Here is a 26,845-nt window from a genome sequence, read left to right as displayed (position 1 = left end):
GGCAAAATCATTTTTATTCGCTACCATCTCAACTCTTAGGACCGTTAACCGAAATTATCGCCAAATAAAATTTATGATTGTATTTACAGAAAAGGTCCAAATATGCCCTTATACTATACGAAATTGAGCACATTTGTTCTTCATTAATACTTTAGCTCAAATATGCCCTTACCGTCACATAGTTGGTCCATATATGCCTTAGAGTTACACAATTGGCCCATATATGCCCTTTTCAAAACAGAATACACCCAAACTAATTATCTCTTTCGTTAATTGTATTAAAGTGTATTACAAACACTATTTTCTTATTATTAGTACTTTTTTTTCTTTACCTTTCTCTTTTCTTTCTTCTTTTTTCTTTTCTTCTCTTTTGTTTTTCCTTTTTCTTTCTCCCTTATTCGATTTCCTCCATTAATGATGTCTTCTCCATTTTCATCACCAATTTCACTTGACAAAACTCATGAATTCCAATTACTAAGAAAATTCTCCCATAAGAATATTTTTATAGATCATATATTTATCAATTTTTTAAAAAATTTAACAAAGTAAGATTGAAATAATATTTATGTAATAAAAAATCCGAAAATCCAACAAAACCGAACAATCTAAACCGATATAATTGGTTTGGTTTGATTTTGATAAAAATCGAACCAACCCGTTCCATGTACACCCCTAATCTACATAGTTAATAAAAAAAATTAGGAAATGTTCAGCTGAAAAAAGACTAACAATTCAAATTTATAACACTACAACTTGAACTCTAGGCTTTTAATCATTAAATTATCTTTCTGGAAATAATTTAAATATTTTGATCTTTTGAGTATTGTTAAAGGTTGAGATATTTTTATTATTTTAAAGTTTAAACCATAATTTTTGGAACAATTTAATTCCATTTATTTAGAGGGCCAGTGAAATTGGAACTTGATTAACTTATGGGAGAATTTTCTTAGTAATTAAAATTCATGAGTTTTGTCAAGTGAAATTGATGATGAAAATGGAGAAGACATCATTAATGGAGGAAATCGGATAAGGGAGAAAGAAAAAGGAAAAAAAAGAGAAGAAAAGAAAAAAGAAGAAAGAAAAGAGAAAGGTAAAGAAAAAAAAGGTAAAGAAAAAAAAGGTACTAATAATAAGGAAATAGTGTTTGTAATACACTTTAATACAATTAAAGAAAGAGCTAATTAGTTTGGATGAATTTCGTTTCGAAAAGGGCATATATGGGCCAACTGTGTAATTTTAAGGGCATACATGGACCAACTATGTGACGGTAAGGGCATATTTGAGCTAAAATATTAACGAAGGGCAAATGTGCTCAAATTCGTATAGTATAAGGGCATATTTGGACCTTTGCCCTTGTATTTATCTCATGTTGCGTAGAGAAGGTAGAATAGGTAATCTCATAATATATTCCAACTCATGGAATATCCTAGTTTATCTCACAATTGAATCAAACGAGGCCTTAACTTCATATCAGTATTCAATTAATACTAAGACATTATTTTTAATATTACTACAATGATATTTAATCAAAATACTATCCAATTGCCAATACTATTATCAATCTTCAACAAATACTTATTTTGTTACGAAAAGTAATTTCTACTCGCCAAGTCATAAAAACTGAAAACTATTTTTCAAAATAGATTTCTATTTTATGAAAACATTTTTTCCTCTTTTGATAAAATGACTTAAAATCAGTTAATTTTCTAAGAAAAGAGGTAGCTGATTGATAACAGAAACCAACCGTTTGGAGCTCTATGGCCAGTTCAGCTTTATCTCTTTCTGTGCATCAACCCAATTCCCAATTCTTCTCTCCATGTCTACAATGCTGCAAAATTTGGAAAAACAATCCCTCTTCTTTCTTTTTCTCAGATGGAGATTATAAGCGTTCTGTCACTTGCTTTTCTTCCAAGAAAAAAATAGGTTTTATGGACCAAATTCTTGATTACATTGAAGGTTCGTTTTCGTTTTTATTTCCTTTACTTCCATACTTTTTAATTGAACATTAATTATTCTTTCACCTAGTAACTTGTATAAAAATTCAACAACTACTACTACTCAATTCTAAACTAGCTGGACTTAATCGGCTTGTTAAATATTCAGTATCCGTTTTGTTCTATTTTGAAGATTCTTGCTTTCAACTAGCAGCTTGTACTTGACTGAATTTGGTAAATTTTATGCTGAAGCTAGATTTTTTTCTAAAATTTTTCTGTTGGGGGTGTGGTCACTTGGGGTAGAGACTAGAGAGCCGGTGAAGGGAAAGATTTGGGAATCAACATTGCATAAGGTATAGCTGAGCTACCGCTTAATTCTCAATTGAAATTGTTGTTCAGTCTATATTTGCAGTTAATTGAATGCTGCAAAGATATCTGAAAGTTGCATTCTTTGTGTTATGATGTCGCAAAATATTTGCTTGGACGGGCGTGGCAGGCCACTATGGCACGACGTCGGCCGTGGGAGGTCATTATGGGCCGAAGCCGGCTGTGGCATGCCTATGTCAATGGTACGAAGTCGGGCGTGGCAGGCCACTATGGCATGAGTCGGGCGTGGCGGCCACTATGGGCCGTGGCAGGCCGCTATGGCACGATTTCGGCTGTGCCAGGCATCTATGGCACAACGGTGGCTTAAGTAAGAGCCTAGGAGGTACGGCTTAATCCAATAGATTCTTTCTCCCTAGATCTATAGTCATGTTGTTCCTAGAAGCCTGATTTATTTGGTTCAACCGTACCTAGTATTTTCGAGACGTGGTGTAGATACATAAATAAAATTCCAAATCCATAATTTTTGAAAGTGCAGTGGATTCAATGGTAGGAACTTAAAGTTTGAACCCTGAAGTTCAAATTTTGGATCTACCTCTGCTTAGAGGAGGTGTTGGCTGATTGATATTGTAGTAGCAGTTTATGTTAAGCTGAGTGCAGATGAAGGTCAAGCACAGTGGCATAGCTACATACAATGAAAGATGGTCAGTTGAATATCCTTCATCGAAAAATTATACTGTGTATATAAAAAATTATACTACGTATATAAATCAAAATTGCTTTTTATACTCGTATATTAAATCTTGAACATCCTTAGCAAAATTCCTGGCTTCGCCACTGGTCAAGCATATAAGCAGTGGGTGCACCTAGCATATAAGCAGTGGGTGCACCTAGCATCCACTTCTGTATATAAAAGACCCAAAGAGAAGTTCTATAAAGGGGTGCATCCATTGCGTTTAAATTCTAGATCTACCTCTAGCTGCGAGATAGCTTTATTCTTTCTATATGAAATATGGATGACAAACAGGAAGTGCTCTGGTTGAACTTTGAAACCAAAGGTTTTAGGACAGAAAACAGCCTCTCTAAAATTCCCCAGTTTATGATTTATATAGCTCTCGTTTTCTAGATTCTGTAATAGTGAAAACTTAATTTTTCTTGCCTGAAGGACTCAGTATATCAGTATCTTTGGTACACCACAAAACGCTTGGTGCATGACTGCATGGTCCGTTGCATTATCATGCTGTGTTCAGCTCGTCTTTGTGTTTTAAACTCCTGATAAGTATCTGCATCTTTTTTCTCGACGGAAATTTATGACCTCCCCGTATCAAATCTCTACTGGCTGATGATGACAAGTCATAGTTTCATCATTGGTTTTGCTCCAAGATTGTAAATATTGTTACTATCATGTATATTCATGATTTCAGTGCAAAAAAGGTAAGGAGTCCAAAACACGGAGAGTTTAAATGCTTATTACGCCAATCCCTTCCAACTAGAATTATGTGATATGATGTAATCTAATCCATCTCAAAGTCTGCTGATCGAACAGATTTCCTTTATTGTTTACATTCTCCTTCACGCATGCCATTGATTTCAGGGGGTCCGAAGCTAAGGAAATGGTATGGGGCACCTGACCTCCTTCCAAAAGATGGATCCATTTCAGAAGAAAATGCGTCTTCTGGTAGCTACATTTAGTAATATTTTCCATATGAGTCTCTCTAAGGTATCATATCAACATTGCGTTTTTTTTTAAAAAAACAGAAGAAGATGAAGTCAGGGATGCAGTTTTAGTTACCGATGGAGATAATGAGATTGGTCAGGTTCGTATATGGTAGCATCAGATACCGTGCACTACAACTGTATAACTATCTTGTTTACAATAAGCAATGTGCAAGCAGAGGACATAATTCAGTTTTCTTTAAAATCTCACCTCAGTGATTCAGCATGTTGCTCAATCTCTAATCAGTCTCATCCTATGTCAACTTTACTTATACATGATCTTGGACAGATGGTTATATTATCTTTGATAATCAAACGAGCTCGGATCAAAGCTCTGGTAAAGGATAAGCGGGTTGCCATGGAAGCTTTTGGTACTTATGTTGAGGTTGGTGGCATCTTGATGCATTTTGTAGTATTATAGACTTGGTAGTATTTTAATACTTAATGTTCCTAAGCTGTTATGAAGCCAATAGCAGGTGATACAAAGGACAGGTCATTGCTAAAGAAGGCTTTAAGTGGTGTTCGTGCAGTGATATGCCCAAATGTATGCTCGTCCTTATCATCTCCACTGTCATTCTTTTAGTATGATCCCCACCAAAAACATTTACACAGAAACAATAATGGGATTGTCACACAAATAGCCGGTCAGATTTAATGTTTACTTTTTCTAGCCGGTATACATAGATTATATATTGATTATATACAGTTATACATATATTATATATGTATTATACATATATTATATATGTGTTATACATATATATTATACAACTGCCGGCTATTTTTAGTTTAGGAGATTAGGTGGACGGCTATTTGGATTAATTCTTCAACAATAATGATTAGCATTTAAGTCTTGCATACAGATCTATAATTCACCTGCTTTACTTCCTCACTTATGCTTCTGGTGTTTGGATTTATCTTGTAAATTTTGTTCCTTCTTGTTCTTCTTAATCTATATAGCTACTTTCTTTCTACAAATAGTAGCTTAGAAGCTCTCTTATGTCTAATGTTGCATTTGTAGGAAGGTTTTATATCAGATATAGAGAGTTGGAAAGGTTTACAACATGTGATCCTATTATCTCAGGTAATCTTCTCTCATTTATGTCTAGGCAATGGCAATTTCCCAGTGGTTTACGTTTTGATTTTATGATACGATGACGTTGCAGCTGTCTGTTTATAGAGGTTCTAGTGGGGTTCAAGCAATTGTTACTGCCAATGCAAGGAAACTGGCAGAACAAGATGAATCACTGGTTATGGCTTCGGGTGTCCCTTACACTATTATTAGAGCTGGCTTATTAGTAAATGCACCGGGTGGAAATCAAGGTTTTAACTTTAAAGAGGTAATTGTTGTTTGTGTTGCTTATTTATTAGGTAGATGGTGTCAAACTCGCCATATGTAGTCATTGGCTCTATCCAGATAAGCATCAAATCGTACATTTTTTCCCAAGGTTGAAAGCCACCAGCAAGACAAGACTGGGTTGCTCTAGTGGTAAGCACCCCCCACTTCCAACCAAGAGGTTGTGAGTTCGAGTCACTCCAAGAGCAAGGTGGGGAGTTCTTGGAGGGAGGGAGCCGAGGGTCTATCGGAAACAGCCTCTCTACCTCAGGGTAGGGGTAAGGTCTGCGTACACACTACCCTCCCCAAACCCCACTAGTGGGATTATACTGGGTTGTTGTTGTTGTTGAAAGCCACCAGCAAATGCACTCTAAGTTCTCCTTCTCTTTTCGAGCAAAGAAAATCAAAATTATTCACAAATTGAAGAGAATACCAATTTTTCATTGTTCATGCCAAGAAAATTCCCTACAGTTGCTACTCAGGACAGTATTTCCTTCAAACACGAAGTACTGTGCCCATCAGACAGATGATGACCTAATAGCTAAAGTTTTGCTAAAGACTCCTGCATAGCCATATTTGCCAGTTACCGCCGTTCCAACATTGCTATAACATAGTATCTTATAGGAGATACTTAGCATTTGAGATGTCTTCAGTTCTGGCACTAGAGAAAATAAGAATAGAACGTTGGAATTCCTTGCATGAAATGTATGATGGAATATGTTTTCAGTAAATGGTTTCCTATGTTTCCGAGTAATTTGGCTTGCTATTTTCATGCACTTAAAATCATTCTCAAGGAGGGTGGTTCATTAAATCAACTAGTGACGTTCTTCATTCCAGGGATGTGCATCACAAGGAAAGCTGAGCAAGGAGGATGCTGCTTTCATCTGTGTAGAGGCCCTTGACACAGTACCACAGACAGGACTGATATTTGAGGTTTGTTTGAGGCATGCTACTTGAATGACCTTTACTATTTAAAATATTCTGTAGCTGCACATTAAATAAATGTTTTAGGTAGGTCAATGACTTATAACTCTACTCTTGACGGCAAGAGAGGGTTGGCCTAGTTGAGAGGATCCTCCACCTCCAACCATGAGGTTAGGGATTCGTGTCACCGGGGAAGAAGAGTTAGTGGTACGGCGTTTACCATATTAAAGGGCAGCCCGGTGCACTAAGCTCCCGCTATGCGCAGGGTCGGGGGAAGGGCTGGACCACAAGGGTCCCTGCATTTCTGCAAGAGGTTGTTTCCACGGCTCGAACCCGTGACCTCCTGGCCACATGGCAGCAACGTTACCAGTTACGCCAAGACTCCCTTCGGCGTTTGCATATTACAAAAAGAAAAAGAAACTACTTATTTATGAAAGCATGCATACTAGAAAAAAAGAAAAATAAATAGGAAAAGCATATAAACCTGAAAGCTAGGAGTCTTCCTATGCATAGATGTGCTGCTAAAGGTCTTTTGAGCTGGTATTAGCTGATGCTAATGCTGCTTTGCTAACTGCAATCATCCATTGTTGATAAGTTGTATTGGAAAAAGTAGTCAATCCACTGCGTGTCTATTTGGAGCTTTTCACAGTCAAAGTCAAACGTTTGTTGAATCACGTCTACCGGAAAAAGAACCAACATTTTTAGTTTTTGCCTTATATCCCATAGTTCTATTGGAAACAACCACTCTACCTTCATTGGATAGAGGTAAGGTCTGCGTATACACTACTCTCACCAGACCCCACCTGGGGGAATATAATGGGCTTGTTGTTGTTGTTGTTGCCTTAAATCTCACAATATCCTTTGATGCTCAGAGAGGCGAGCTTCGCTATAATGGAACATTTTCCTGCTGTACTATTTGATATGTCTGACTTAATTTGTTGTCAATGCACTTTCTTTTTCCATTGGTCTTGCTGTTAAATAGTTAACATCTCAGTATGTGGACTTTCAGGTGGTCAATGGTGAGGACAAGGTCATGGATTGGAAAGAGTGCTTCGCAACCTTGATAGAGAAATCGGAGCTGTAATTTGTTTGGATCCAAAATTGGTACATTCTTTTTTCTTGACTACAATGTACACATTATCATGTTTGAGATAATTCATCATAATATAATGAAGCTGAAATTTTCGATTCACCTTCCCATGGTTTCTGATATGCACATTGATTATGTTCTGCGCGTAACCTATGCTTAAAAGGGCATCAGAAGTACCAGTTTTAAAGAATTATAGAAGGAAAAGGTTGTGGCGAGGAGTAAATTCTTATCATCCCATAAAGTGTAAATTCTATTATCACACAAAAGGTTAAGAACCAGATTTAACTACAACAACAACAACCCAGTGGATTCCCACAAGTGAGGTCTGGGAGAGTAGAATGTACACAACCTTACCCCTATCCTAGAAGGGCAGAGAGGTTGTTTCCGATAGACCCTCAGCTAAAGAAAAGATGACAGATTTAACTGAAATACAAAATGAGAAACTTTACTGATAGATATACAAGGAGAAAACTACAAATCCGCAACAAAGAATTTGAATCCAATTCCATAAGCAGATAGAAAAAGCTACAATGGAGCACTTAACCACAGAGTATTAGTTTCAAAATGTCACGGCCATTAGCCTAGAACTGATACCAATGATCAACGGATTTTTCACCTACACTGAGAAACAATAGGGTCAGCTACAAGAATCCTCTGTATCCATCCCATTCTACTCAAGCCTAGTTAAAAAGAGAAAGCTGATCGACTGAGAAACAACGAAAAGAGAGCTGAACTCCAATACGATCAGTCAACTGGACCTAATTCTCTTCTGACCGCCTCTTCCATCTGACTGATTAGCATTTGTTGATTCACCTTCGGAGAAAGCCTCCATAGATATTGTCACAGAACTGGAGAGATCAGCATAGAGATCCACTACTCTTCTGATATTGTTATTTAGCTCTCTAATTAGACCCACGTTTCGAGTCAAGTTATCTGGGATTGTAGATTCATGGTTTTGGTTGATCTCATTGATTAACAACCTGTTTTGATCCAAAATGTTTTGCACTTGCACAAAATTCTTTTGCAATGTCTGAAGTACTTTGCGGTCTACTTGAATTCCATTGCCAATGCACGAGAATATATCATCTTCCATTTCAATTATCACTGAAAAAAATCAGAAAGAGCTCTCAAATACTGCAAATAGAAACATAAAGTAATCTCAGACAAAAAGGTTAAAATTATAAGCCAAAAATGCATAAGTTTGATTGAATTAAAATAAACTTGAAAAGGATGAACTTCCAGTTTCCGAAACAACAACATTTCTAGTTCAGGGTGATAAATCAAAGGGATCTTTACACAAATAGCTGGCCGAATTTACTGTTTACTTTTTCTAGCCGTATATTATACACTGATTATACACGGTTACACACATATTATACATGAATTATACATATGTTATACATCCCTGACTATTTTTAGTTTAAGCGGTTATTTAGGTTAATTTTTCTAAATCAAAAGCTATCAAATAACAGTTTTAAATAGTAAACAATTCACAGTATTTTATTTGGAGTTAATTATGTGACCATCTTATCTAAAATGCTTGGTTAAAACACTAATTATCTGATTATGTCTTCTCCTCAGCGGTAATATACCCCTCACATTTCATAATGAGGATGACTAGTGAGAGTTGAAAGAATTTGAACATCCAATTCAAAGCTTTAAAGCAATGAATGGAATAAACCTTTATATACCCCTTATACCCAATTCATATAGGACAAGACAAGGATAAAATTTCAAAATTTATTTCGGAAAAGGAGGTCAAAGTAAGATGAACATGTAGGGGAAGGGAAGAAATCACTGAATTAGAAAATTTTACACAGATTCATAGAATAAGAAAACGCGTGTATAACCCCAGAAACACCAACAGAGAAATATAACTGGAAATTTTCCGACAAATGTTTGAGGAGGAGCGGAGAGGAGAGGAGAGGATTACCTTAAAATTGTAGCACACTCTTTACAGGTGAAGTATGGGAAATCACGACCAGAGTATGAAGAGCTAGATTACCTCAATAGTATGTTCTCAGGCTGCGGTCTTCTCTCTTGGGTTTCAGAATGTAGTAAATCCGAATTAGTCCCAGTCCCAAAATATAAAATACATATTTTATATATAATCGCATATCTATTTTTATATTTTTTACTAGCAATCGTAATTATTTTTAGCTGATTTTTTTCAAAGAAATTGTTTTAAGTTTTTTATTATATTATTATATTAAACTATGAAAAATATTTTTTGAAGAGAGTTTTTTCACCAAGGTGTGATGGTAGGACGAAAGATATACTCTCAAAGGTAAGTTACTCTTAGGTTCTAGTTTTAGTCTATGGAGGATTAAGATGAAATTGTCCCTGGTGTTACAAGGGTTATGGAAGGCAATTGATGAGGATTTGCCCGAATAGATGAAAGAGACAGAGAAGGCAGACCTGAAGGAGAGAGCTTTGAGTTCGATCTTCATGAGCGTTACAGATAGCGTTCTTCGGAAAATTGCTGAAGAAACTTCTGCAGCAATGGCATGGAAGAAGTTGGAAGATTTGTATTCTAAAAAATCGCTGACAAACTGCCTCAACCTGGAAAAGAGGTTATACAATCTCCGTATGAACGAAGGTATACCTGTTAAAACTCACATAGATGAGTTTAATTCAATTACAATGGACCTGAAGAACGTGGATATCAAAATTGAGAGTGAGGATCAAGCCTTGCTAGTGTTATGTTCTTTACCACCATCTTATGATACTTTTGTCGATACATTGCTATATGGGAAAGACATTATTTTACTGGAAGATGTTAGTAATGCACTAAAATCTAAAAAAGTTAAAAAAGAGCTTTTCGGATAGTAGAATTGAGGATGAGGGTCTTGTGAGTGGAGGAAGAACACAACCAAATGACTTTAACAGGAAAAAGTCAATCGCCAGATCGAAACCTAGAGAAAGGAAGCAAAACTGTTATAAGTGCGGGGAACAAGGTCACTACAAGAAAGATTGTCCCAAGCTAAAAGAGAAAAAAGAGAAGCAGAAAATACATAATTCAGCAAATATTGTTGATACTGGCAACAATTTTGATGATAGTAATTATGTAGGGGAAGTATGTGCTGTGAGTTCTAGTCATGGGCAGAATTCTTGGGCTTTTGATTCTGGCTCTACTTTCCACATGTGTCCACACAAAAATTGGTTTGTAACTTACAAATAAATGAGTGAGACTGTCTACATGGAAAATGATAATCCATTACTAGTAGAGGGGATTGGTAACATCAAATTGAGAATGTTCGATGGAATTATCAGAAACATTGAGTGTTGGCATGTTCCTCGGATAAAGAGAAATTTGATCTCTTTCGACATTGGATGATCAAGGGTATAAGTTTCACTCTGTGTGTAAAGGCTCTATGGCACTCATGAAAGGTAAATTGCATTCTAAATCGTATCTTCTTCGGGCCAGTATAGTTGAAGGGGAAGTTGTTGTAGCTTCTGGGAAAAGTGAACAGAATCGGTATCAGTTGTGACACTTGCGACTTGGTCATATGAGTGAGAAGGGATTATCTTTGTTGAGTAAGCAGAATTTACTGAATGGGTACAAAAATCATGTTTTGAATTTTTATGAGCATTGTGTGTTTGTTAAATGGACAAGGGTAAAGTTCAGCAAGAAGGCCGAGCACAAGACCGGAGACAAGTTAGATTATATACATTCAGACTTATGGGGTCCAAACAGAGTTCCCTCCAAGAGTGGTGCCATGTATTTTATAACTTTGATTGATGATTACTCAAGGATGATATGGGTGTATTTTATGAAAATAAAAGAAGAGGCATTTCCGACATTTGTTAAATAGAAGACGTTGGTTGAGAGGCATACGAAAAAAAAAGTTAAGCGTCTTCGAACTGATAATAGGTTGGAATTTTATAATTTTGAGTTCGATAATTTCTGCAACAGAGAAGGCATAGTGAGACACCGCACTTGTGTCGGAACATCAAAACAAAATGGTATTGTAGAACGTATGAACAGAACACTTTGTGATAAGACACGAAGCATGCTTTCACACTCATGTGTTAGCAAGGATTTTTGGGCTGAAGCAATCAGTATAACTTGTTATTTGGTCAACAGATATCCATCCACATCTATTGAGTTCAAAACTCCTTTTGAGGTATGGTCTGGTTCGCCTGTTGATTATTCAAATTTAAGGATATTTGGTTGTCCTGCTTATGCTCATGTGAGGGATGGAAAACTTGAGCCGTAGGCAAATAAGTGCATATTTCTAGGGTATGCAACTGGAGTGAAAGGTTATAGGTTGTGGTGCACAGATAAAAAGGCTTCAGGTCTAATTATCAGTAGGGATGTAACATTTAATGAATCTGCCTCACTGGACAGTCAGATGGAGAAGGCAATAGCAAAAACAGATCGTGGTATCAGCGATGACGTCCGCAACACACCTCAATAAGAGATATGATACGGTCATATGCAATATAAATTATCCAACTATGAGTCGGGGTCGAATCTACATGGAGTTATAAGGGGTGTTAGGAGTATATGCTTGAAGAAAGCGAATGGACTAACTAAATTTGCACTTTCACAATAAGTTGTGATTTTTACTTCTACTATTAACAATTATGAGCTAAGGAAAATAAACTAGAAATGAACGATTATTTTTGATGTTTTCTAAATAGCTTAAAAGCCTAGGAATATGACCCTGACCTAGGTGTTTGCCTAATGGGTTAATACATTAATGTTTGTTTTGTTGATTCGGGTGTATTATAGCTCTCAACTCTACGTTAACCACTTAATACCTCTCGGTCAAAGAGTGATTTTGCCCAATTTGGCATTCTCAAGCTCAAATGGGAATCAAACAAAATAGTTGATATGAGCTCAAGTCGGATTTTTTACTATCTCTAGTTTGAACCCTTTAATTAGGCTAATCGAACTCTCAATTAACCCAATTCCTTGTTAACCAAGTTATCCTAGACTAGGTCCATCTTTCTCAAGTAGAGACTAAGTAAAAAAGGCATGAATCAATGTTTACAACCATTAATTCTAAAATTAAAGCATGAACTAGGCTAAATAATCAACACCCAATCATAAACAAGCATTAAATTAAATACCCATAAGGTTTACACACTAGGGTTGTGTCACAGTCATAGTAAAAATCTAGATAGTGGGTATTGAAGAAAATAAAAAAAAATGCAAATAAAACCCATAATCATAGATTAAATTGATGAAGTATAATGTTTGAACACTAAAATAATCAAAAACTTCCTAAAATGGCTAAAGGTAACGGCTACAACAGCTTTCTACTTCGAAACTTGACCTAAAATACTAAAACTCGTCTATTTAAAGTTGGCCAGAATTCGCTGACAAAAAAGCCCCTCGAGAGGTTCTGCGGCCTCGCAATTCCATGTGCGGTCCGCAAATTTCTTCAGCTAGCAGGAGAGTGGGTTTTGTAGCCACACATTTCTGGATTGCGGTTGCGAAGCAACTTCTGCGGCCTCACAATTCTTGTGCGGTCCGCACTTCAGCAAGGCGTCGGGACTTGGTCTTTTTGTATATTCTCTTAACTTTGAATTTTTGTCAGTGAAAGCCCTATTCTGCGGCCGCACAATTCATGTACGGTCCGCACATTGGTCAAAATCCTGTTGGATTTTGTTGCTTGGTTTGCGGCCGCAGATGGAATTCTGCAGTCCGCAATTTCTTCTGCGGCCGCATAAATCCTTTTGCGGACCGCACTTCTTTGCCTTTGCGCCCTTTAATGCCTTGTGCTTCGGAACACTCCTTTTTGAGTAGAATTTTATCATGGTAGACCAAACTTCCAACATTTCTGTAATTTGCACAATTTTATTAGTTTCGGGAACACAAATTAATACTTTCGGACTAAAACCGAAGCAAAAAGGTGCTAATAAACTGTCAAAATCCCCACTTATCAGCTCCCCCAAACTTAAGTGTTTGCTTGTGCTCAAGCGAATAAATTAGTTCCCACCTCTTAAAGTTAAGGGTCATTTCAGCGAGCCAAAGGTGAGCCATTCACACATCAGTTGGGATCAACAATTACTCACACTACTCATGCATTATCAACAAGGTGACAAGTCAAATATTAATGCACATATAGTTCTAATGTGATATTTGAGCTTCAAGAATTGACTTTACTCATCAAGGACTCTTGTTCTATCATGTAGGTCATGGTGGACTCCAAACTCTTCCTCCTCCATTTGCCAAGCTCACTTAAGAAGTTAGCACTCAATCTGAAGATTCATGAAAGGTTCACTCATATCTCACGAGAGAATGTCACAAGTACGGCTTCAAGTACCATAGGTTTGCCCCTCATGTAGATCGCCACTAATGTAAGTTTACACGGTTTGAAATCAAGTAGGGCTTCTTTCGGGATGTAATTAAGGCTTTTTGGTTAGGGTAGGATACCGTATGGGTAAGTGGTTACACCTTTCCTTAAGCACTCCATCTTTTATTTCTCGGCTCACAACTGCCAATTCTTAAAGGCACTTTCTTTTCATTGGGGACTAGAGAGACTTAACATCACTCTTTCTTGATCATTTCATTTTGTTTCTCCCTCTTTGATTTCTCAATGTTTGGGATCATTACCTCTTTTTGAATCCATCAACCCTTCCACTTATTCACGTTTTGTATTTTTATTTTTGTTCTTTTATTTTCTTGCCTTCTCTTTTTATAGAGATCATTTCTTTTCTCTTTTTGTGCCTTGATACCTTTTTTCAAATTCCTCATCTCTCCCCCAAACTTACTTTTTAAGCTATTTATTTCACAAGAGTGTTAAGGAAAATCCGGATGCCAAGAGAAGGTCACGACAAAGCGGGTAACGGCTTATCACATGGTTATCAAATGAGAAAGGCTAGAGGAGAACGCTCAAACGGGGCAATGAGAGCCTACAATCACTTCTCAAACCAAGAAAAACTTAGGATTTCGCCTTGAAACACATTTGGGGCAAGTTCTAGACCCGTCACACAGATACATGGACTAGCAATAATTCATCTCACTCCTAAAGCAACTAGATTGTAAAAAAAGATAAAGTTGAGGGCCCACAACGATCACATTCAAGTTTAAAGATCATTATGGTCCAATTAAACTACTCGATGATTGTTAAAGTCAACTAAAGAGTCACAAAGTCACTAACTAGATCCATTTCTTTCTAAAACCTTATCTTTAATCATAAGCACGTAGTTAAGTGTGTTGGTACCAATTGAAGCATGGTTGACTCTTTGAGCATGAATTAATTAGGTCTTTTTATTCATTGCTACTACTATTATTACATAAACACAAAAACTGACGCATTCCCTTGAGAAGGTTACCACGCCATCCATCGTTGGGATGAGTCACCCAGTTCACACAACAACTACCTTTGGAAAGAACCGTGGCATTAAGAAAACAAAAGGCTTATTATCTACTAAAGCATAAAAAGAAGCTACTTAACAAAACAAGAACTAATATGGAAAGGATAAAGAAGCTAATAAACAAAAAACAAAGATAAAGAAGCTAATGAGCAAAACTACTCAAGATAGAATGAATATACATAGTAAGAGAGATAGAAGATAGTTAAATACAAGTACGAAAAAGAATAAGTATCATCAAATTATTACAGGCCAAATATATCAAAGTGTACCAAATGTGTCAAATAAACTCCACCCCTCCCCACCGAATAAAAGTAAGCATTGTCCCCAATGTTTAGCAAAATAAGAGTAAAAGAGAAAATGGTGAAGAAAACTCCCTATGACTCCTTGGATATCTCTGTGTCCCAAGCAATGTCATTGCCCTCCGGATCAGCCAACTGGATCTCATCATCCTTGAATTTAGGTATGGTTGGGTTGGTGAAATCTCACGCACTGCTTCAGCAGTGTCGGCAGCATGGTCTGGCTCCTTAGACTGGCCAGCTGGTTCTACCGCTGTAGATGTGGCTGAAGGATCTAGGGCAAACTGGTGCGGGTCAAGTAGCATGTCAAAGGGAAGGTCTCCTACTGTAGCAAGTCTGTGCACCTCTTTCCAGAGCTTATCCAATGACTACTTGTTGGCCTAGGACTTCCTCATCTTCTTTACTTCCTTTTCTAGCTCTTCAATCACCGACCCGTGTTGTACCAAGGTGCTCATAATTGTCTTCTGGTTTTCCAAAATCTTCTTTAGGGTCTCATCAATGGTAGAAGGATCCTGAGGTGCCTGAGAAGTAGACTGGCTGCGATAGTATTGGACAAGTTAGACAGCTTTGAAGTAGCTGTCAGCATCCAGTTGTTTAGACTCGCCAATGTCTGGGAGACTCGCAGTGCAAATAGTGGGACAATAGGCATGGGCATTGGCCTCAGAGCTATAGTGAGAGCTGTGACATGAGCTGCAGTAGGGGTTGTGGATGATGGCGGAGGCATAACTGCGGCGCTTGAGGAAGGCTTAGCCAAAGTGGATGGAACATCAATTGCCTTAGGAGCTACCATTGCTGGCTCATCAGACTGGTCAGTGGTGGTAGGAGGCTGAACTTTCTTCTTCGGGTTGCTCGCATCCATTAGTGAGTACCAAGTAAAAGGCTTCTTCAGCTTCACCTTTGTGTCAAAGTCCCTCGGCTCTACCTCTGCATTGGTGAGATATTCTGTAATAGTGTTGGGATATGGGTAGGACGATTCATCTTGTCGTGTGATCACTGAGATGTTGACTGACATCACAACACCCACATTGATTGGGTACCCGGCCATAATAGATGCCACAAGAACTGCTCGAGGAATAGGAAGGTGAGTTTTGTTCGGGCACGCATCCAACCTACTGCACACAAATGTCTGTCACCCCTTCGCCTCAAAACTCAGAGTGTTCCGGTGGATAAGAACCCCGGCGGCAATCCATGGTGGTGGTGGCCCTGATGGTGCTACAATCTCAGCTAACCAAGGTCGGACTTCGTCTCCCAGTGCTCATTTCTCCACATACTCCATTGGCTCAACATCCTCGAAGCCCAAGTACGTGTTGAGTGTATGCTGATCAAACCTCACCTTGAGGTTACGTAATTTGGTCACCTTCGTCCCCTTTTTTATATGGGCCACATTGGCATAGAATTCACGGACAATGTATTCTTTGTCATCCACTAAACTTTGAGTGAACCATATCCACCCCTTGCGTGCCCTAAACTGTCTCAAAATGGCTGGATTGTACCTCTCTAAATCCTTCAACAGAAACTGTCGCTCAAGAGTTAGCGACCTCACTGGCCACCACATACGAAAGCTGGTGAAGGTGGCCAAGCTGACAAAGCGGTTCTCCCAAACCTCTTTCTTCTTTGATCTTTCAAGGCCGACAGCTGTAGCATCTCCCTCTCTGCCATCATCGGGGATCTCATGAACTGGTGTATTCTATGCCTCAGGAACTGGTGTAGCCGATGGTTCAGAAGCCTGACTAGCACTCTTCGATCCCTCAGAAGTGTTGTGGGATAAAGACGGCTCATCCCTTAGCTGGTATCTCCCTTACAACCTTGATTGTATGGCCGGTTGCTCCTGAACAGAGGCTGAGTTACCCTCCGACACTTCCCTAGATGGGGCATATGAGCTAGTCTCGGAGAGGTCTGCACCTCTCCCTCTGCTTGCTGGTGCTTTATTTTTTATTGTCTTTTGCTGGTCAAGGGGCAAGGCATTTTTGCCTAGTCCCCGAGAAGGTTCACTTTTCCCTTTTGAAGTGTCGCCCCGTTCTCTGGATTGAACCATTGTCTGTATCAAGGAAAGGCGATTGTTAGGTTCAATTCAATGTTCAAACATACACAGGATACATGCAAGTAAAGGATAAACCAGAGGATACAGTGAGGGTGTACAATTAGGTCATGCTTGCAGGGATAGTGATCTGCGGTCCACACAATTTCATTTGTGGACACGGATGGAGACTTGCGGACTGCATATTTTTGTTGTGCGGTCGCAGAAGTGGAGTGCGGTCTGCACAAATTGACTTGCAGTCGCACCTCTGAAACCCAAAAATTCCAACTCTCTGATGACAGAGAATTGGCTAATGTGCGGCTGTGACAGGATTTCTGCGGTCCATACCATTTAACTTGCGGCGGCAAATCTGAAGCTCAAAAATGCCAACTCTCCGATGACAGAGAATTGGCTAATGTGCGTTCGCGACAAGATTTCTGCGGTCCGTACATTTTAACTTGCGGCCGCTGATCCCTTCTTTACTAAGTTGCCCAAAATTCAACATCTGCAGACCGCACAATTTCAAGTGCGGCCGCAGATTTAAAATTACGTACATATCAGACTTTTCTATCTAAGGTTTTTCATTTCGTGCACAATTAGACATGGAAACATTGTAAAAACAGTAAATTATACTAAATCAATCCCCATAGAGCATGTTACAAGTTAACCCAGTTCGAATTTACCCCACATAGACACACAATTTGAACTCAAATAACAAATGGCCTAAAAATAATTAAAAATCTACAAATTAAACTAACTAAAAAGATTAACGTGAAATTGAAGCATACAAGATGAATGAGTGAATGATCAAATTGGCTGTGTGTGTGGACAGATGAAATTTTCCAAGAAAATTCTACAAAGCACTTTTTTTAGTTCAAAGTGTGAAAAGTGTAAAATTGGCCCTGTTCCTCTATTTATACCAGTCGTTTGCTAAGGGGAAGAAGGTCGAGTGCGGCCGCACATTTTCATGTGTGGTCCGCACTTGTTACCTTGGGCCTCATCTCAGCTCTTCATCTGCGGTCCGCACATTTTCATGTGAGGCCGCAGATTTCATGTGTGGTCGCAGATCGACCTCCGCACTGATATGCTAAAACTTTAGAAAGTTAGTATTTTCATCATCTCGATTGTTCGGTCCACAAGATAAATGTGCGGCCGCAATGCTCTTTTTTATAGCACCAACAAATGTGCGGTCCGCACAATTAAAATGCGGTCTGCATTCCTTAGAATATTTAGCCATCATTTCATCGATAATTCTTGTAAGTCGCACTCACCCCTGTAGCACATTTCAAATTAGGTTAGAAAAAAAATAACACCTAACTACAAAATAAAAAGGAAAATAAACACGGGTTGCCTCCTAAGAAACTCCTGATTTAACATCGCGGCACGACGTAGTACCCTCAAGTGAAATGAATGACCGCCACGACGTGGCTATCTCCAACTTTTCCAAAGTAGTGCTTCACCCGGTGACCATTGACTCGGAATACTTCATTGTTTTTGTTCTTCAAGTCTAATGCACCAAAAGGTGTCACACCCACAATTTCAAAAGGACCGCTCAATTTAGATTTTAGCTTCCCGGGAAACATCCTCAACCTTGAGTTAAACAATAATACAAGATCGCCCACATTGAACTCTTTATTCCAAATGTATTTTTCATGAAGATATTTCATCTTTTCTTTGTACAAGGACGAACTTTCATAAGCATAGTACCGGAACTCATCCAATTCATTCAAGTGCGCAACCCTCAAGTTAGCGGCTACGTCCCAATCAAGATTCAACTTCTTTAGAGCCCACATGGTCGTGTGCTCTAGTTCCACCGGAAGATGACAAGCTTTTCCGAACACCAACCGGTATGGTGACATTCCGATAGGTGTTTTGTAAGCCGTCCGATAAGCCCATAATGCATCATCATTCTTCTTGGACCAATCTGTCCGATTAGCATTCACCATTTTGGATAAGATACTCTTTATTTCCCGATTGGAGACTTCCACTTGCCCGCTGGCTTGTGGATAATAAGGACTCGTGACTTTGTGAGTAACACCATACTTGCTAAGTAAAGTGTCGAAAGTCTTGTTGCAAAAATGTGACCCCACATCGCTTATAATTGTACGTGGAGTACCAAACCTTTTGAAAATATTCCTTTTCAAGAAAGTCACCACACTTCTCGCCTCATTGTTGGGTAAAGCAACGGCCTCAACCCATTTGGACACATAATCGATCGCGACCAAGATGTAGGTGTTTCCACAAGAACTCACAAAAGGGTCCATGAAGTTAATACCCCACACATCAAAAATATCAATCTCCAAAATGGTAGTGAGAGGCATTTCATTTTTCTTTGAGATTTTACCGGCCCGTTGAAAACCATCACATCTTTTCACTAACTCACTTGCATCCTTGTAAAGAGCAGGCCAATAGAACCCGCAATTAAGCACTTTGGCCACCATTCTTGCTCCACCATGATGACCACTATATGGCAAAGAATGGCAAGCCCCAAGAATTTCACCTTGCTCTTCTTCCGGTACACATATTCTAATCACCCCATCCGTGCAAATCCGGAAGAGGTATGGTTCATCCCAATAATAATCTTGACAATCCCGTTTGAGCTTCTTCCTTTGGTTTGAAGAGAACTCATCCGGAATGATTCCACACACAAGAAAATTTGCTAGATCCGCGAACCACGACACCTCTTTCATTGAAATTACCAAGAGGTTCTAATAGGGAAAGGAGCCATTGATTTCAATGCCATCATGTTGCCTCCCCTTCTCCTCCAAACAAGACAAGTGGTCTGCCACTTGGTTTTCACTACCTTTTTTTTATCTTTGATGTCAATATCAACCGAGCTTTAGAGTCCTTTTTGCTCATAAGATAACGAAGCGCCGCATGATCCGTGTGGATAATGACTTTTGCACCTACCAAGTACGGGCGGAACTTCTCAATTGCAAACACAATGGCAAGGAGCTCTTTCTCTGTAATGGTATAATTGACTTGGGAACTATTCATGGTCTTACTAGCATAGTAGACCGGATGAAAAAGCTTGTTGATGCATTTCCCCAAAACAGTCCCAACTGCTACGTCACTTGCATCACACATGAGTTCAAATGATACACTCCAATTTGGAGTGGTGATGATGAGAGTAGTTGTCAACTTGAACTTCAACAATTCAAAAGCTCTCATGCAATCATCATTGAAGTTGAACTTAGCATCCTTCTCAAGAAGCTTGCACAACGGATTCACCACCTTAGAGAAATCTTTGATGAAGCGCCGGTAAAAACCCACGTGGCGTAAGAAACTCTGCATACCCTTCACCAAAGTTGGAGGTGAAAGTTTAGAAATCACCTCAATCTTTGCTTTGTCAACTTCAATTCCGTTCTTTGAGATTTTGTGGCCAAGGACAATGCCCTCCTCGACCATGAAATGATATTTCTCCTAATTATGCACCAAATTTGTTTCTTCACATCTAGCCAACACTTTATCTAAATTTTCAATACAATCATCAAAAGAATCTCCAACCATCAAGAAGTCATCCATGAAAACTTCAAGGTAGTTCTCCACCACGTCCGTGAAAATATCTATCATACACCTTTAAAAAGTCGTTAGTGCATCATACAAACCAAATGGCATCCGCTTGAAGGCGAAAGTACCATAGGGGCATGTAAAGGTTGTTTTCTCTTGATATTTCGGAGCGATAAAAATTTGGTTGTAGCCTGAATACCCATAAAGAAAGCATTAGAAAGCACGGCCGGCCAATCTATCGAGCATTTGATCTAAGAAAGGAAGTGGAAAGTGATCCTTCCTTGTGACTTTGTTGAGCTTGCGATAGTCCATACACACCTTCCATCAGGTACCGTTCTTGTAGGAATCAACTCATTCGTGTCATTGGTGACCACCGTCATGCTCCCTTTCTTTGGAAAACATTAAACCGGAGAAGTCCACGAACCATCGGATATGGGATAGACAACCCCGGCATCCAACTACTTGATAATCTCCTTTTTGACAACTTCTTGCATAGCTTCATTGAGTCTCCTTGGAAGCAATGGCTTTAACTCCAAGGTAGGAGGCTCTTTAATAGAAGGCTTTGTAGGAGGAGTTGTCCTATTTTCAAGATCCAAGGGCAATATTCGGGGTGCATAGTTGTATGACCCCATTTCTTGCAAAGAGTTTACACATTTCATGAAGCCATCCATCTCGTCATCATCAAAGTTGAGCAAGAAGGCCTCCAACATATCACCAACATTGATTGTAGCACTTGTTTCATCAACAATAACATCGGTCACCAAGTCCACAAAAGAACACACCTCATTGCTATTTGGTTGCCACATGGACTTACACACATGGAATACCATTTTTTCATCACCAACCCGGAATGTAAGTTCGGGCTTCAACATCACAAAGATCCTTCCCCGTAGCAAGGAAAGGTCTACCAAGAATAATCGGCACTTCATAATCAACCTTACAATCTAGAATGACAAAATCTGTCGGAGGAATGAATTTATCAACACGAACCAAGACATCTTCAATCACACCTAAAGTCCTCTTCATAGTACGATCGTCCATTTGCAATCTCATAGAGGTGGGTCTTGGTTGCCCAATTCCCAAAGTCTTGAAAACCGAATAGGGCATCAAATTGATACTTGCCCCAAGATCACAAAGAGCTTTAGCAAACTCGACACTTTTAATTGTACAAGGAATCGTGAAAGCACCGAGATCCTCCAACTTAGGAGCCATTGAGTGCACAATCGCACTCACTTGATGAGTGACTTTAATGGTTTCAAAATTCATTGACCATTTCTTTGTCACAAGATCCTTCATAAACTTTGCATAATTGGGAATTTGTTCCAAAGCTTCAACTAATGGCACATTAATTGAGAGACTCTTCATCATTTGAATAAACTTCTTGAATTGATTCTCACCATTTTGCTTGGCAAGTCTTTAAGGGTATGGAGGTGGAGGCTTAGGCAATGGTGCCTTAGCCTTTTGCACTTTCGGCTCTGGTATGTCAGTAATGTGTTCCCTGGATGGGTTCACCTCCTCTTGAGTCTCTTCCACACTATCATCAATATCAATCTGAACTTTATCATTAGGTTGCACCACATTGTTCGGGAGCTCTTCTTCTTGCATCAGTTGCTCATCATCAACAAGTTGCCTTTGACTTGAGGTGGGTGCATTACCACCTCTTCCACTTCTTGTGATAACGGCCATGGGATGTCCCGAGTTGTTTCCACCCTTTGGGTTGACTAATGTGTCACTTGGTAGTGCCCCCTTAGGACGAGAATTTAGTGCTTGAGAGATTTGCCCCATTTGAACTTCTAGGTTGCATATTGATGTGTTGTGTGAGGCAAGTTGGGCATCCGAATCGTCATTCTTTTCCATTATTTTCTTGAACATATTTTCAATACGCCTCATCTCATTGTTTGCATAACTTGAACCATGGGAAGGATAAGAAGGCGGGTTGCTCGATTGTTGATACATCGGGGCCTTTGAAAATCCGACCCCCGGTTGCCTTGATTGTTGTTCCATTCACCTTGATTGTTACTGTCACGACCCGAAATTACCACCTTCGGGACCGTGATGGAGCCTAACACTTCACTTGCTAGGCAAGCCAACGTTAGAATAATATAATCCATTTTAAAACAATTTTTAAATTTATTAATAACAAAGAAACAAATGCGAAAGTAAAGTCTAAAATGTATTGGATAATCCATAAAATAACAGAATCTAAATATCATCCTAGAATTGGTGTCACAAGCGCACGAGCTTCTAGAATAATACAAATAAAGGTCTGAATAAAATAAAGCTGTCTGAAAACAAATACACAGCTAAAGTAAAGTAGACGGGGACTTCAGAACTGCGGAGTCGGGTGGCATCCTCGGCAAATCTGCAGGAAATACTTCTAGAAATTTACGAGCAACTGGTACTGAGTCCAGAGAAGGAACATCCGCACTGGGATCGCAAATATAAGCCAAATAGGCTAGATACCCTTTCTCTACCATACGCCGAACTTTCATATAAGAAATAACCCTGCTGACAGAATGACCAAAAGTTCCTTTCCACTCTAACCGAGGTAACCCCGACATGGCTAGGGTCACTGTCTTGGCATGACAATCCAATATAGCATAATAAGGTGAAAGCCAATCCATACCCAAGATGACATCAAAATCTATCATATCAAGAAGCAGAAGATCTATACTAGTCTCAAGACTACCAATAGTAACCACACACGAACGATATACATGATCTGCTACAACAGAGTCTCCTACCGGTGTAGATACACACATAGAAGCACTCAGAGAATCACAAGGCACAACCAAATATGAAGCAAAATAGGAGGACACATAGGAATAAGTAGATCCTGGATCAAATAGAACTAAAGCATCTCTATGGCAAACTGGAATAATACCTGTGATCACAGCATCAGATGACTCGGCCTCAGGCCTAGCTGGAAAACCATAAAATCGGGGATAGGCCCCGCCACTCTGAACTGCATCTCTGGGACGGCCTCTAACTGACTGGCCTCCACCTCTAACGGTCTGACCTTTACCTCTAATGGCCTGACCTCCACCTCTATTGGACTGACTCTTACCTCTAGCTGGCTGAGTAGGCGCTGAAGCAACCGGTGCCGGTATGATGGCACAAGAATCCTGCTGAGATCTGTTACTCGCCAACCTAGGGCAATACCTCCTGATGTGACCAATGTTTCTACACATATAACACCCATCCTGATGTCATGGCTGCTGAAGCTGAAGCTGACCCGAATGGGCCAGATAACCGTTGTAGTAACTCTGGAGTGGTGGTGCACTGATAGGAGTTGAATGTACACTAAATACTGGCTGTCCATAGTAAGACATAATAGGACTGTGACTCCCTGAAGCACCGGGAGATGCATGAAGTGCTGAATGAAATAGTCTGGGAGGATGGCCCCTACCAAAATTACCCCTACCTCCAGACGAGGCACCACTGAAACCACTGAACTGACGAGGCCTCTTATCCGACCTCTGCTCCCTCTCCTGTGCAAGAACCATCTCGATCCTCCTCGCGACATTAGCAGCCGCTTGAAAAGAAATCTCACTTCCGGTCTCCTTGGCCATCTGAAACCTGATAGGGTGAGTGAGTCCCTCGATAAACCTCCTCACTCTCTCTCCCTCAGTAGGTAGTAAAAGGTGAGCATGACGGGCCAAATCCACAAAACAGGATTCATACTGAGTAAAAGTCATACTGCCCTGCTGTAGATGCTTAAATTGTTTGCGAAAATCCTTTCTCGGTGTGATAGGAAGGAACTTCTCCAGAAATAGCTGAGAGAACTGCTCCCAGTAAGTGCAGGCGATCCAACTGGTCTGGTCAAAGTATAATCTCTCCACCATCTCTTGGCGGAACCCGTCATCTGAAATATAGAAAAATTAACCCCATTAGTCTCAACAGTACCCATGTTCCGCAACACCTCATGGCAGCGGTCAAGATAATCTTGTGGGTCCTCAGGAGGTGTACCACTGAAGTGAACTGGAAAGAGCTTAGTAAACTTATCCAGTCTCAATAAGGCCTCAAAATACATGGCGGGCCTTTCACCGGTCTATGCCGCAACAACTGGTTGAACTACCCCAACTGGCGGGGCTGCTGGAGCCTGATTCTGGGGAGCCATCTGCTCCGGAGCGGGAGTTTGTGCTCCTCCCCCAGCCTGTGAGACGACTGGTGCCACTGGAAATGTACCATTCTAGGCCACGCCCTCCATAAGACTCACCAAACGGACTAGAGCGTCCTGAAGAACTGGAGTAGCTATGAATCCTTTCGGGACCTGAACTGGTCCAACCGGTACATTTTGAACTGGAACCTCCTCCTGAAAGTCCACCTGAGGTTCTATAACAGGTGCAGTTTCTCGAGCTCTAGACTGATCTCTACCTCGTCCTCTGCCTTGGCCTCTAGCACGACCTCGGCCTCGACCTCTACCCCTGGCCATAGTTGCCACCGGGGGTTCTGGTCCCTGTCCATCGGTAGAGGTATTACGTGTTCTCACCATCTGCGAGAGAATAAGAGTAGAATGGTTCAATCATCGATGATAGAATAAAATCGCACGACAGAATAAGAAAGAAGTGATATTGTTCCTAAACTTCATAGCCTCTGAGAGATAAGTACAGACGTCTCCGTACCGATCCTTCAGACTCTACTAAGCTTGCTCGTGACTCGTGAGACCTATGTAACCTAGTGCTCTGATACCAACTGTCACGACCCGAAATTCCCACCTTCGGGACCGTGATGACGCCTAACATTTTACTTGCTAGGCAAGACAATGTTAGAATAATATAATCCATTTTAAAACAATTTTTAAATTTATTAATAACAAAGAAACAAATGCGAAAGTAAAGTCTGAAATATAATGAATAATCCATAAAATAACAGAATCTAAATACCATCCCAGAATTGGTGTCACAAGTGCACGAGCTTCTAGAATAATACAAATAAAGGTCTGAATAAAATAAAGCTGTCTGGAAACAAACATGCAACTAAAGTAAAGTAGGCGGGGACTTCAGAACTGCGGACGCCGTGCAGTTATACCTCAAGTCTCTTCTGGTAGCTGAAATCCGAGTAAATCTATGGTACGCCGCTGGGACCAACTCCGAAATCTGCACAAGAAGTGCAGAGTGTAGTATCAGTACAACCGACCCCATGTACTGGTAAGTGTCGAGCCTAACCTCGACGAAGGGAATAAAATCCTTAAACTATTTGTTATGTGAAATGCATGTGAACGACGAATAGACGAGGTGAGGAGTGTCTATACGTCGCCAAATTAATTGTTTGTAGAATTACTTGAAAAACATAAATCGTTTTAAATCATGAATTAATTATTATAATAATTGTTTCTCTCCTATTCTTTATCAAATATTAATTCTTGAATTCCTGCAATAATTGTTACATGCTATTTGATTTATGTGTTTAATTATTATTTAACATTTAGCATACTAAATATTAACTGTCTATTTTCTCCATGATTTTCACAATTAATTGCTAATTGTCATTGTTTGTTCATAAATAAATTATAATTATTGTGTGCCTTGATGCTTAATAGTTTCTTATTGGACGTGGTAATTGTTGGAGTAATGTTTATTACATTTATGAGTTGTTTAAAGTTATATTTGGGGAACGGGTTGCACGCCGCAACGTAAATGAAAGTATATATATATATTGGGGGATCGGATTGCACGCCGCAATAGATTTATTTAAAAGTCTATATTCGGGGATCGGATTACATGCCGCAACAGACTTATTTAAAAGTCTATATTGGGGGATGGGATTGCAAGCCGCAACAAACTTATTTAAAAGTCTATATTAGGGGATCAGATTGCACGCCGCAACAGACTTATTTAAAAAGTCTATATTGGGGGATCGGATTGCACGCCGCAACAGGCTTATTTAAAAGTCTACATATACTTGATTAAAATAAATATATGGGAGGACTGAGAATGAATATGTTGTGTGAGCTTGTTGCACGCTGCAATGGAAATTGATTGAAATAATAATTGGTTATGACTGCTGAGTTAGCTTCAACTATTAAAAATGAGTTACCTGATTTATTTCTATTAATGTTGTTGTTACTACTATTGCGTACAAGTTAATGTGAGTGACCTGCCTTAGACTTGTCACTACTTCGTCGAGGTTAGGCTCAGCACTTACCAGTACATGGGGTCGGTTGTACTGATACTACACTCTGCACTTCTTGTACAGATTTCAGAGTTGGTCACAGCGGCGTACCATAGATTTGCTCGGATTTCAGCTACCAGAGGAGACTTGAGATATAACTGTACGGTGTCCGTAGTTCTGAAGTCCCCGTCTACTTACTTTAGTTGTATGTTTGTTTTCAGACAACTTTATTTTATTCAGACCTTTATTTGT

The 26,845-nt window shown here is 39.5% G+C and overlaps 2 protein-coding genes across 7 annotated transcripts; one reads left to right on the top strand and one right to left on the bottom strand.

Moving 5' to 3' along the window:
* The first annotated feature begins 1,698 nt into the window (after positions 1-1,698).
* On the top strand, positions 1,699-26,845 carry LOC107766837 (uncharacterized). 6 transcript variants are annotated; one of them, XM_075231150.1, is made up of 11 exons: positions 1,819-1,956; positions 2,238-2,287; positions 2,431-2,643; positions 3,853-3,936; positions 4,017-4,075; positions 4,264-4,359; positions 4,441-4,518; positions 4,996-5,058; positions 5,141-5,314; positions 6,148-6,243; positions 7,244-7,426. In XM_075231150.1, the coding sequence occupies exons 3-11, from the start codon at positions 2,559-2,561 to the stop codon at positions 7,316-7,318; spliced, it is 810 nt and encodes a 269-aa protein (XP_075087251.1). In that variant the 5' UTR covers positions 1,819-1,956; positions 2,238-2,287; positions 2,431-2,558; the 3' UTR covers positions 7,319-7,426. The 6 variants fall into 6 exon arrangements, with proteins under 6 accessions (XP_075087249.1, XP_016441200.1, XP_075087251.1 ...); XM_016585719.2 differs by adding an exon at positions 2,812-2,962 and having other exon boundaries at positions 2,238-2,643; XM_016585717.2 differs by adding an exon at positions 2,797-2,962 and having other exon boundaries at positions 2,238-2,643.
* On the bottom strand, positions 8,073-8,417 carry LOC107766838 (protein ELF4-LIKE 3-like). The gene has a single exon (XM_016585722.2). It carries the CDS (start codon positions 8,415-8,417, stop codon positions 8,073-8,075), a length of 345 nt encoding a protein of 114 aa, XP_016441208.1.

This window comes from Nicotiana tabacum, chromosome 15, assembly GCF_000715075.1.
Source record: "Nicotiana tabacum cultivar K326 chromosome 15, ASM71507v2, whole genome shotgun sequence".
Classification (NCBI taxonomy): domain Eukaryota; kingdom Viridiplantae; phylum Streptophyta; class Magnoliopsida; order Solanales; family Solanaceae; genus Nicotiana; species Nicotiana tabacum.
This window is presented reverse-complemented; position numbering and strand designations above follow the sequence as displayed.

What these genes read in the sequence shown, in the direction of transcription:
- LOC107766837 (XM_075231148.1), top strand. Translation starts at nt 1,758, where the DNA reads ATGGCCAGTTCAGCTTTATCTCTTTCTGTGCATCAACCCAATTCCCAA. An exon ending in GTGCAGTGATATGCCCAAAT is followed by an intron (nt 4,519 to 4,995) that starts GTATGCTCGTCC and finishes TTGCATTTGTAG; the next exon opens with GAAGGTTTTATATCAGATAT. An exon ending in ATGTGATCCTATTATCTCAG is followed by an intron (nt 5,059 to 5,140) that starts GTAATCTTCTCT and finishes ATGACGTTGCAG; the next exon opens with CTGTCTGTTTATAGAGGTTC.
- LOC107766838 (XM_016585722.2), bottom strand. Translation starts at nt 8,417, where the DNA reads ATGGAAGATGATATATTCTCGTGCATTGGCAATGGAATTCAAGTAGAC.